The sequence below is a fragment of the Sciurus vulgaris genome (genome assembly GCF_902686455.1).
Source record: "Sciurus vulgaris genome assembly, chromosome: 2".
Lineage (NCBI taxonomy): Eukaryota > Metazoa > Chordata > Mammalia > Rodentia > Sciuridae > Sciurus > Sciurus vulgaris.
This window is the reverse complement of record NC_136462.1, coordinates 98,671,476-98,684,766: the sequence shown is the minus strand read 5'-3', so window position 1 is coordinate 98,684,766 and position 13,291 is coordinate 98,671,476. Positions and strand designations below refer to the sequence as shown.

At 31.4% G+C, this 13,291-nt stretch overlaps 1 protein-coding gene across 10 annotated transcripts in view; it reads left to right on the top strand.

Annotated features, from left to right (window-relative positions):
• Positions 1–13,291, top strand: part of GABPB1 (GA binding protein transcription factor subunit beta 1) — a 61,229-nt gene that overhangs the window by 28,005 nt on the left and 19,933 nt on the right. For all 10 annotated transcript variants that reach the window (XM_079129974.1, XM_079129968.1, XM_079129973.1 and 7 more), the window contains 3 exons: positions 6,419–6,526; positions 11,061–11,228; positions 12,354–12,548. In XM_079129974.1, coding sequence (XP_078986100.1) covers positions 6,419–6,526; positions 11,061–11,228; positions 12,354–12,548 — 471 coding nt within the window. The remainder of the gene's footprint in view (positions 1–6,418; positions 6,527–11,060; positions 11,229–12,353; positions 12,549–13,291) is intronic.

The window sequence follows — 13,291 nt, the reverse complement described above, 5'->3', positions numbered from 1 at the left end:
TGTAAATTTACACAGTTAAGATCAAATTGTGATTTTGAACTGTTACATACTCTTTGTAAATATTTTATATGAATGTAATATTATGTTTAAAAGATATATTTACCTTTTAGAGACCTATAAAATATTTGTAGATAAAACAGTATGATGTCTTATACTTCAAAATAATGTGTGTGGATGGGAAATGAGTTGACCATACATTGATGATATTTAAATGAAGTGATGGCTATGTATGAGTTTATTATACTTTTGTCTTCTCTCGTATATGCTCAAAATTTTTCCATAATAAAAAGCAAAAAATAAAAATAAAAGACTACAAGCTAGGCATAGTGGAGCATACCTATCATCCCAGTGAATCAGAAGGCTGTGGCAGGAGGATCAAAAGTTGGAAGCCAGCCTCAGCAACTTAGTGAGATCCTATCTCAAAATAAAAAGTAGTTTAGTGATAAAGCACCTCTGGGTTCAATCTCAAAGTACCAAAAAAAAAAGAGAGAGAGAGAGAGAGACCGACCACGATATTTCATTATGCCATATTTTAGTTTTTTTTAACCATTATTTATAATCAGAAATTTGTTTTTTCCTTATTTTAAATAATATCACTATTAATATTTATTTATCAAAATACTTTCCTTGTGTATTTAAATGTATAGAATTACTAAGTGAAAGAATGTGAACATTTTAAAGGCTTTTGAAACATGTACTGCTAAATTGAGAAGAAGCCTTTGAAGAATTCTGTTGAACTTATAATTGTATTTGTTGAGTGGAAGAGTGATATAGAAAGTTTACTCTAAAATTTCTAATGTGAGACAGTCAAGGTTTATTTATAACAGGCTTAAAATTTTGTTTTTATTCATATTCTTATTTGAGTGATAATAACAATTTACATGGATTTAGAATCTTACAGTTTTATAGAGTACTTTCAAGTCCAGCAGGTAATATAATTGTTATAACAACTCTATGAGCTATAAATTGTAGAAATTTAAAACAGTACTTTAAACTTTCATGTAATTATTGGCAATAATTTCTGTTACCACTAGATGGCCCTCTTGGCTTGTATAGTACTTGTGAGCAAAATGAAGCTTTTGTGTAAATAATTTGAAGTTCCTCTGTAGATTTTATGAAAATACATTTTAATTGGAGAAAAAAATAATGGTTTGTTAGGTTGTGTTAAACTTTTTATAAATAATAAATTCAAGATAGAATTTATTAGAATAGATTTTTGGGGGGACTTCTTTTCAAGAAGAAAGGAGTATTAAACTATATGGCATGAAGTTCTATACAACACTGTATTTTCAGGATTTTTAACATTCATTAAAATTTATTGAATTTAATTATCTTTTAATCATTTGCCACACTAAAAATGATTAAATTTAATGATATTTTTATCACTAAGCCTTAACTTTTTAAATAATTTTATTTTATTGTAGCACTTTGTCTTTGATAATTTAATATATAAATAGTAAACTGAGTAAACTAGAGACTTCACCTAGAGCTAAGGTACTCTTGATCAGTTTTGCTGTCTGACTGCAACTGAGTTCCTCTAAGAGTCAGAATTATTCCACTATTATATGTATGTTTTCTTTTTTTCAGTTAAGAATCAAAGATGATTGTTATATTTTGGTATTTTTCTTTATTTAAAGAAATAATTTTGTTAATCTTGGTAACAAAATTAGAGCATCTTTGATTTTGATCTTGCTTGATCTTGTATATTTTATTCCATTGTTTTTCAATCTTATTTAGATTCATTGCTACCTTTTTACAATATTTTGTATTGCCCCTTCTAACTTGAAGTGAAAATTGTATTTAATATTTCAGATCTACATAATTTCAAAAAATACAATGTCTTGCTTATAATGGAAAATAGAAGGGAAGCAATTTATAATAAAATGTATATTAAAATAGATAATTAAGCAGACTATACAGGATGTCACAGTGAGGTAGTTGAAAGCTTGTATAATCACTGTGAATGAGATAGATATACAGTCAGCTCCTGTATCTGTGTGTTCTGCATTCTCAGATTTAACCAACCACAAATCAAAAATACATGAAAAGAAATTGTATCTGTATTGAATATGTACTTTTCTTGTCATTATTCCTTAAATGCCTCTTTATATAGCATTTACATTGCGTTAGTTGTTATAACTAGTCTAGATATGATTTAAAGTATATGGAAGAATGCACATAGATTGTATGCAAATACCATACCACTATATTCAAGGGACCGAGCATCCACAAATTTTATTACTGGTGGGGTCCTGGAACCAATGCCCCATGGATAGCAAGGGATCCTTGCTATCCATAGATAGCATAGCCGATTGATATGGTGCTGTATTGGTGATGTAGGTACCAAAGTGGCGTTGACATTGGGGACGCGATTTTCCAAAATGGTAAACAACTCTTCTGAACAAAACACATGAATTCATGGTATGGTTGCATTCTGGAAAATGTGGTATACTTTAACAGTGTGAAAAAATACATTTTGTGTACATGTTCATTAGGTTCCAGCTTTAGATATATTCAGTGGAACCTTTGAAAATCATTCAGGATTCGTGACTGTTCTTTGCCAATGAGTATATAACATTGCTGGACATCTACTATCCCTTACACTTGTCCATTTAAATGCTGATAGTTCCCCCACTAATCCCCCAGATGCGTTCATAAATACACAAATGAACCCTCTCAAAGGTAATCCTGCTACCTTTGAGAACCACTGATTTCTAAATATTCAGCTACATTAATCTGTTATAGCTATATATGTATTTATATTACTCATGGATCTTTAAAGTCAGAACTTAAGTGTCCTTGGTCCTTAAATATGATATGTTTTGAATAATTAAGACAGTTGAAGAATTACAGAAGTTGATTTGCTCTGATGCTTTATTGTTTTATTGCAATGCTATAAGCAGGTCAGTAAGTTTGCTATTTTAAGTCTTCAAAATTCTTCATTTTTAAATTTTTTTCTATTCTTCCTTTCTAGTAAGATAGGAGTATATCACTTTCCTTAATTACATGACTTAGTTGACAGTCATGTAATGTAATTTGTTCCTTTAACAAAAGATACTTTTTTAAATCAGGAAAGCAGTGTAACAACATATTAAGAAACTGTAAAATGAAAGAAAAATTTCCCATAATCGTACCATCCTAATACTTGTTAATATTTTTCCATATTTTGTTCTTTATGTGTACATTTCAACATTCTTAAATTAGTTTTATGTCTCTTCCCTTTACACAAGTTTTTGTTATTATATAGCTTTACAACCAGTTAAGTTACTGCATCTTGTTCTTTTAGAGTCTATAATTTAACCATTTTCCTACCTTTAGATTGTTTACATTATAAAAATGATTATATATAACATATATATAATTTTATTGATCTTTGAATTTATACTTGATTTTCAGAAATGAAATAATTTATTGGACCCATAGGCTTGGACTTGCATGTAATTTTTGTTAAATGTGCCAAATTGTCTTAAGTAAAGCTGATCCATTTAGATTACTGTCAGGATACATGAGATTTCAATGTACGAAAATATCAGTTTCACCTGTCCTTGATTGTACTAGGAATTCCTTTAAAATTATTTTTTATATTTATCTGACTACCAATAACATGAAACATTCTGCTTGTAAACCGTTTGTTTTCTCTTTTGCAAAATATATGATATCTTTTGACTATTAATGTGTTAAGTTCTTGCTGTTTATTTTTTCCCTTTTTTGATTTTGAGTTAGACCTTTTAATAATTAAAACCTCAGTGTTTCTTCTAGTAATTTTTGTGGTAAGCACATTTTCATTCTTTTTCTATCTTTGATTACTTTATTTTTACTTTTTTAATACCTAAGAGTTTCACATTTTTATGAAATTTAAGTTATTTACCCGTAGAGGTTACTATGTGATATTCAAGAGAAAACAAGGGATGGAAAGTCAAGAAATCAGGATTCAGGAAGGAGATATTCATAATTTTGTATTTGACAAAGGACCTAATATCCAGAATGCAAATAAGAATGTTTACAAGTGTTAGAGAAAGACAGATAACCCAATTTTAAAAATGAAGAAAAGCTTTAAACTAGCACTTCATAAAATATATCCATCTAAACCATCTGGCACTATCTATGGTGAAAGAATGTAAGCTGGTTTGATACTACCTGTGCAAAATTACTTAAAAACATTTTGAAAGATGCATTTCATTGTAGAGCCAGATTTAGATGAAATTTTGCTCTTCCGAAATATAGAATGTGTGTTTTAGTGTAGCCAGTTTACATTTTGCTATACTTAATGTAGGAGAGAGTTCAGTTTTTATTTTTCCTTTGTCCTTAAAGCTACCTTTAATAGGAAATTACTGTTGCGGGTTCTTTGATTTTTGAATATGTTAATTTTTACTCTCAAATCACAACATATTCTTTGGGAAAAGGCCTTCATTAGAGATCAATAATCTCTTTGGTCCTAGTGCCTTAAGTGGGATTAAAGACTATCTTGGATTTCAGAGAGATTGGAAGGAAAAAGGAAAGGAAACCAGAAATTTGAAGGTAAAAATGCTGCAGGTGTAACAAAAAAAAAAAGCACATTAAAGAACTCCACATAAAACTTATGAACATGTGTTATTTTTCTTATTCCTCACCATAGGATATAATGCGAATTATTTTTATTATACCAACAGAACAATTCTAAGAAATTCTCTCCTATCCTGTAACAAATACCTGTTTTGGATATGTCCATCTCACTTAGTTACCGTGCAAGTGTCCTAGTGTTTGTGACTATTCCTGGTTACTTCTCTGCTTGGTTGTTCTCATTTTATAGAATGTACCAAAAAAAAAAAAAAAAAAAAAAAAAAAAAAATACTACATTGGTTTAACTTTTATACTTTTGGGTATATCTTTTTGCATAATTATTCCTTTTAGATTTCCTAACATCCTTTCTAATTATGTAGTACATTTTATTCCTTCCTGGCAGAAATAATCTTTCTGAACTCTGCTAGCTTCTCTGTCTCTGCCTGTGTCTGTGTGTGTGTGTGTGTGTGTGTGTGTGTGTGTGTATGTATGAACACACACACACACACACACACACACACACTTTTTTTCCCACCTTGTAGAGTAATAGCTGTTGTCATAAGGTTGGGATACACTAATCAACCTGTCATTTCTTCCTTACAACTGACTTTCCCTGACTACTTACCTACCCCTCACAGAGTATATTATTATTTTTTTGAGAGAAGTTCACATCCCACACACATTTTTCTTTTATAAATCACAGGTTTCATAGTGTCCCTTCTCCTCTGGCCTAAACTACCTGTTCGTATTTCTTTAAGATGTTATTTAATATCATTGAGTAGTTCTGTAGCCGAATAGTCTTTCTGGATGTGGAAACTTTCTTTTCCTGAGAACTATCATCTCATGAATTTAAGTGTCTCTGATACATTTAAATCTTTCTTTACTTATATACTCCTGTCATGATCTTTTTCTTACATATATTTAAATATTTCTTATTCAAGAAGACACCACACACACATACCATACTCTAGGCTGGGACATTAGCCTATTTCAGATCTGTTAAATTCAAGACACAAGTTATTTTTTCTGACTTTCTAATGAGACACAGGCTCTATTCATAACTGTTAGACTCTCTTTTTTTTATGCTATGTTTATGGAACACAAATTGTGCTCTTTTCTGGAAGAATGTAAGTGTACATTGTATATAAAAGGGTAGAAAATATTTATTTTAAAATTCCAAACACAGCCAAGTGCTGTGGCACTCCCCTATAATCCCAGCTACTTAGAAGACTGAGGCAGGAGAATTGCAAGTTTCAGACCAGTCTCAATATCTCAGTGAAACTCTGTCTCATAATAAAAAATAAAAAGGACTGGGGGATGTACGTTAGTGGTAGAGTGTCCTTGGTTTCAATCTGCAGTATAGCAGATAAATAAATAAATACGAATGAATAAAATCCCATATACATTCACTATTGCAATAATGTAGTAGATTCAGTTTAATGAACACCAGTAAGGATGTGGCTCAGTGGTAGAGCACCGAGTTCAATCCCCAATATGAAGAAAACAAAATTTGCACCAGTCATAGAATATAGAGTCTTATGCCTTTTTTTTAAATGAAGAATTTTATTATTACACCTCCTCCAATGAAAACAGTTGCTAGTTTTAAATTTTAGTCTAGCTTTTCTGATAACTAACTTTTACCAGCTATATTGGAAGAATTCAAACTTAATCTTATTCTAGGTAAACACTTAATGAAAAAGGAAAATATATTCTTAACATCCAAATATAAATTGCTTTTGTGTGATCTCCAGTTTTAGATTAAATTAACTATACTTTGGAAGGGATAATTGAGAATGGACTTAATAATAAAGACGAGGGGAAAAGTCATGTCATATATAAATATAGATTTTGATGTTCAGTTCATCTATGTTTTGTTTAGATGTCCCTGGTAGATTTGGGAAAGAAGCTTTTAGAAGCGGCACGAGCAGGTCAAGATGATGAAGTTCGTATTTTGATGGCAAATGGAGCTCCTTTTACTACAGACTGGGTAAAGAATAACTTTAATGTTGTGGTTTTTAAATTTTTTTTCCTTTTCTCGTTTTTGAGTTTTTTCAGATAAAAAAATTCGTCAGTACTCTTAAGTGGTTAAGAAAACTAATTTTTTTGCAAGTTTGTTTTTAGTTTTAGAATTATAACTAACTTTTAAAATAAATGGTTCACATAATATTCTTTGACACTGGACGACATTATTCAAGTATTCCATCACCAAAGTTTTTCTTTTAGGCTTTGGAGTACACTAGTATGGGGTGAATATAATATATCTGCTTAGGATTTAATTTAAAGGTCTTATAAATAACACAGGTAGAATTTAATTCAGAAAGTAAAAGGTAAATATAGGGTTCTTACTTCTAAAAAAGTTTATATTTCAATTAATATTTGTAAACTATTGCAAACGTGACCTAAGAGAATTTGATCACTGTAGAAGGCAATTGTGGGAAGGTTAAAAAACAAAAAACAAACAAACAAAAAAACCACCTAAAATACAAAACCAAAAATTCCCCAAACTATTTAATTCCAGAGATAAATCAAAAGCTCCTGGGAATATAGAGGGCAGAAATCTGGATTAATCTTCCATTAATAATTATAAGGTCCAGATTTTGATATTTTCCCCTTTCTTTTACTTGTCCCTTGTTCTATTTTTCATGTAATTTTTTTTAATTTGGAAAATTTTAAACATATAAATTTCAATCTCTGATACCCTTCATCCAACTTAAAAAATTATTAAATCATTATGGATCTTGTTTCTTCTATAATTCCATCCACTTCTTTTGTGTCATCTTAAAGCAGATTACAAGATTCATATAATTTCTTCCACATATATTTCGGCATCTATCTTTAAGAGATAAAGATTCTTTCGTTAGCTATTTTCAAGAAAAATCTTAAATGTGCTGCTAAGTTTGAAAGAAAGGAATTGTCAACCTGAAGAACTAAGTGAAGGCTGGAACCCAGAGAAAATTTTCCCCTAGGAACATTTGCTGAACATAGATCTACCTATTATTGGTTTTCCCACTTTACTAGTAGGGAGTACTGAAGACAAAGATCTGGGTATGCTCATACAAAGAGATATCTGATAGGAGATCCCTCTACCCATAATTCTTGAATCCTAACAAGCTGCATCTTCAGCTTGTAAAGGTGAAATACCCTCTCCTCCTTTTACCTTCCTGTGCTAGGGTTCAGCGAAGAAAATGACCTGACTTGACCCAAGTCACTGAATAGAGAAAAGGAAAAAAACTTGATAATAATTTGGAACCACAGGCCAATGGTGTTAAATGTGTTTGCATTTGAACTCATATACCTGTGTATTCTGAAAAACTGTAAACTGAGAAGTAAATTTGAAGTGTTCTTTGGACCAAGAATTACCTCAAGTTCCTGGCAGAAGAAAATGCATATCGTTTCCAGAGGAATGTACCTTTATCCCAGGTCTAATATCCACTAATAAGTGGTTGGAGCATAGTGCTTGCCTAGCACTCACAAGACCCTGAGTTGGGTCAACTCTGGCAGAGGGTGGGGAGAGTGAGAACAAAGATCTAAAAACACAGAAACAAGGTAGCATATACACTAATGAAATTTGAAGGAAAACAAAGCTGTTAAAAATAAACACAAAGCAACTTGAACAATAGCCTGCTAAAACAATCAACAACAGTAGCAGACATACTGAGGGCTTTAGATTTCAGTAACAAGTTAGACACAACTAAAGAGAAAATTAGTAAACTGAAGGATAGGATATGAAAGGAAATATGGATTGTAACAGAAAAAAATAAGTAGAAAATATAAGTAAGAATCAAGAAAGATAAGAAAATCTAATATATATCTAAGCATAGATCCTCAAGGAGGAGAATTGGGATGAAATAATTTGAAGAGGCAGTTATGGAGAATTTTCCAGAACTGATGAAAGATGACGACAGCCTACAGGTTCAAGTAGCCAAAGAAATCTGCGGCAGGATCATTTTTGTTAAAAAACAAAAAAAACAAAAAAAACCATATATAAAAACATCATACTGATGCTATAGTACATCAAGACAAAAAGATCCTAAGAAGAATTAGTATCCATAATACCTAAGGAATTCCTATGGGTCAGTAATAAAAAGACAGACAAGGAAATAAAAAATAGACAAATGACTCAGTGTGGTATTTTACCAAGAGAAGGACTGACCAATAAACCTGAAAAGATGATCAACTGCATTAATAATTGGGAAAATAAAAGTAAAATTAAGAAATACTTATGCACTGGATTAGCAAAGATTGCCTGGCAGTACAAAGCCTTGGTGAAGAGATGGTGATATGGGAACGCTCTGATACTTTGGTGGAAGTTTGAATTGGTAGAATCATTTTGGAGGACAGTTTGGCAGTACTGAATAAGTTTGATCATGTGCATATTCCTGTGACATATCAGTTGAATTTCTAAGAATATTCCCAGTAAAAGAATATCTGTTCATGTGCCTGAGATACATGCACTAGTATATTAAGCAGCAGTGTAATCCATAATAACAAAAATGGAAATGATTCAAATGTTCATCAGTAGATTGGTTAAATTAATTTTGATTTACTTATTGAATGGGATATTATAGAGTTTAGTGAACTATGTTTACGCTCATTTATGAGTGAATTTCATGAACATAATATTAAGTTCTTAAAAGAAAGCAAGTGACAGGAAATACATGCGGTATGATTCTATTTAAATAAAATTCAAAGTGGGCAAAACCAAAATATATCATTTAAGGATGCATAAATGATGCACAAAAAAGCAATGTTTGTCACAAAGTTTTGAGTATTATCTTTGTGATAGTGGTGCATGGCAAGATTTTAAATTACTGTCAATATTTTATTTCTGGACTATGGTGTGGACTTCACCGATGTCTGCCTTTTCTTTAAAACACATATGTGTATGTGTGCATACACAGACATTTTATATGTATGTATTGTACATATTTTCATCATCAACCAAAGGGAAGTTCTAAAGAATAAAACAAAAAATGCAGAGTAGGCCTTAATATCACACTGAGCAAGAGCCATGGTTGCTCAATGGAATATTGAAGTACTTAAAGAATATAGAAAAGAGTTGGTTTTAGGAAAATATGACAAAGCATGGAGAAAGAAAGAATTGTTCAGAAATTTCCTTTGTTCTACTAGAATGACTTTCCATTTAAAAATCTGGGTTTTTGTAATAATAAAAAAATTATTCCCAAGGTAAATTATTTCAGTTTTTATCTCATATTAATAGCACATGCCTAGCTTTATACTGTGACTATTGTATGACTTCAGGCAAATTAGTAACCTCCGTGTGCCTTAGGTTCTTTTACTGCTAAATGAGATTAGTAATAGTATCCATGCTATGATGAGATTAAATGAGATTAGTATGTGAAGGTCTTAGAATAGTGTTTTCTATAAAAAGTGATTAAAAAATTTAGGTGATTTTGTTACAGTGGTAATCTGAGCAAATTTCACGTTCTAGTGAAATATGTGAGCTCTTTGGAACATCAGTGTTTTGATAACCAGAGTTGTAGAGATTTTTTGTGCTTCTAAAATGCATGTGAGGGCTGGGGTTGTGGATCAGTGGTAGAGCACTTGTCTAGCATGTGTGAGGCATTGGGTTTCATTCTCAGCACCGCATATAAAATAAATACAATAAAGATCCACTGACAACTAAATAATTTTTTTAAAAATGCATGTGATACATTTCTAAATTTTGCTCACATTTTAATATTTCCTTTGTACTTTGTGGGTGTTAGTTTGATGGCTGGACCCATTTCAGGAGATTTGAGCTCTGGGTCTCTTTGGACTTAACTTTGACAAATGCACTTCAGCTTTTTCCTTTGAGAAAAGACTACATGAACCCCTCTAGAGATAGTCTTATTTATGTATTTTTTTAAAAAATTCTGCAGAGTTTTGACATAAATTTTACACTATTAAATTTACTTGAGATTATTTTATACATGAAGTTATTATAGCAAGTTTTGTATAGTTGGTATAAAGAAAATATTCCAGTATTCAGAAAAAATTCCCAAACCCTAATTATATCTAATTCTTCATGAAGTTAATTTTATTTAGGTTGTTTACCTGAGAAAAAATAATACAGAAATTTTGAATTAAGGGAAATACTTGACTTTTATTCCTCACTGATAAATGTATGAGAATTCTTGAAGACCTCCATGAAAATGTGATAAGTTTAAATCTAGTAATTTATTTTGAATTCTGAATTACTGTATACACAGATATTAACTCCTTAACTGTATAATTAGAAAATATAGCATATAAATTGTAGTGGAATATTAAAAGTAATTATATATATTTTATTTTTTTGCGGTATTCAGGATTGAACCTAGAGACACTAACGCTGAGCCACATCTCCAGCCCTTTTTATTTTTTATTTTGAGACAGGGTCTCACTGAGTTTCTCAGCATGACCTTGAATTTGGGATCCTCCTGGTTCAGCCTTCTGAGTAGTTGGGATTACAGGCATATGCCACCATGTGTGGCAAAAGTAATCATAAATGTGGATTTTTTTTCCCCCATGTGATACAGCTGGGAACCTCTCCACTTCATCTGGCAGCACAGTATGGGCATTATTCCACCACAGAGGTACTACTACGAGCTGGTGTAAGTAGGGATGCCAGAACCAAAGTGGACCGAACACCATTACACATGGCAGCTTCTGAGGGCCATGCCAGCATAGTAGAGGTTTTGCTTAAGGTATGTGTTCTTTTGTTGCTCTTTGCTTTTGAACCTTATTATGGTTTTATAAGAAGAAGAAAGAAACTAGTTTTATTGAATGCCTACTTAGTGTTTTACCTGCATTCTTGGTCCCCACATCTCCCCTTCTATCTTTTTTGGTGTGTAAGGCCATCAAATGAAAATTAGTTAAAGTTTTCTTTTGTAAGGGGAAAAACTTCCTTTAGGTATATTCTTCATTAAGTCAGACAATCGAAAGTCCTTTTTGTTGAGGGTCAACAAGTTTGTCAATATAGTCCAAATGCCTATGGAAGGGAATATTAGGCTTGGATGATTAACAAATTAACAGGTAATATAAATGGGGATTTACCTTTAATCATCTAGATGCCAAAAGGTATTGTAGAAAATTTGTAACAGTGATAGTCATTATTCTTTGTCCTTTTTATTCTGGTCTTTTAGAGGAGCCTCTCTAAAAGAAATATGATGTAAGCAATAAATGCATATCACATATAAGCCTAGATATTCTTTGGCTACAATCAAAAAGTAAAAATAAATATTATATTTGACACAAAAATTCAACACAGTTTCAACATGAAATCAATATGAAAATTGAGATATTTCATGTTCTGTTTCTTTGGTACTAAGTCTTTGAATTCCAGTGCTTATTTTACACATATAGTACATCTCTATCTGATAAGCTATATTGTAACCACCTGTGACTACTGGTTATTATGTTGGACAGTGTACAACTAGATAACTCCTTTCTAATTGCTTATGTTCTGGTTTTGAAAGCAAAGGATGATTTTGTATAAATGAGGAACAAGGGGAATCATCTCTAATACAACATTATAGAGGGTTTTGGAGAAGTGTTCATAGTTTTCCTTCACTTCTTAACCCTTCATGCCTGTGTTGAGTAACTAAAAGAATAATTGCCTCATTTTAAGAAATGAGAAGGAAAGCAGTAGGAAAATCATCATGATAGAATGATCAAGGGACAGATAAGGAATAATTGCTAGAATGCATATTTAACACAGAGAAAGAGAATCAACTATGGTAATTGTTTTTGCTTCAAAGCACAGTGACTGGTATTTTCATGTCAAGAATTTTTGTTTTCCATGTTTTTGCGATCTCTCTTTTTTTTTGTAGCATGGTGCTGACGTCAATGCAAAGGACATGTTAAAGATGACAGCTCTGCATTGGGCCACAGAACACAATCATCAAGAGGTGGTGGAACTTTTAATCAAATATGGTGCTGACGTACACACGCAAAGTAAATTTTGTAAAACTGCATTTGATATTTCAATAGACAATGGAAATGAAGATTTAGCAGAAATATTACAGGTAACTTGGATTTTAATTTAAGAAAACAAAAAGAAGCTGTTTAGGTAGATGGATCTCTGTCTTATAGATGGTTTAAAGCTTGTAACTTTTTATTTTGGACTCAATTGTTTTGGACAGACTTTTTTCTTTCACTTCCTCTTAGTTCATTACTGTTCATTTTCCTGATGGTAAGACCACCACAGTCTTTTCATGTAATAGAAGATTAGATGAGGTGATTATTTTCTGTGTTTTTAAGTTTCTGAATTTCCCTCTAGATGACTTATTTTATTAATTGCTTTTGTTGAAAAACCAAATGGGTTTTCAAAGTCCATTTTAAATTACTTTATAAAAGTAAAAAAATTAGCAACCAAATGACATCCTTTGATTGAGTGATGTTGTCTTTATCATTCAGATTTGTTTCTTTTATTTTTCACTGCCCTTAAAAAAAATTGTTTGAGGACATGGTTATTTTTGGCTTTTCTGGTAACCAACATTGCTTCTTTTTTCTTCAACTAGACAACATTGATATATTATCTTCTTTGTTTACTGCTTCTTCTTGCTTCTCTCAGTGAAATTCTCTTCTCTAAGATCATCTGACTTCATTTAACTTCCATGGGTTACTTAAAAGCTGTTTTAGGTTCAGGAAAATGAATTTTACCATGCCCTTTTCCATTCTTTTGTATTTAATAGTGCAGTTTGAGGGTTGGGATTGAAGATTGGGAACAATTTAAATAATTTTAATTTCCATGTCTATAGAGCAATAG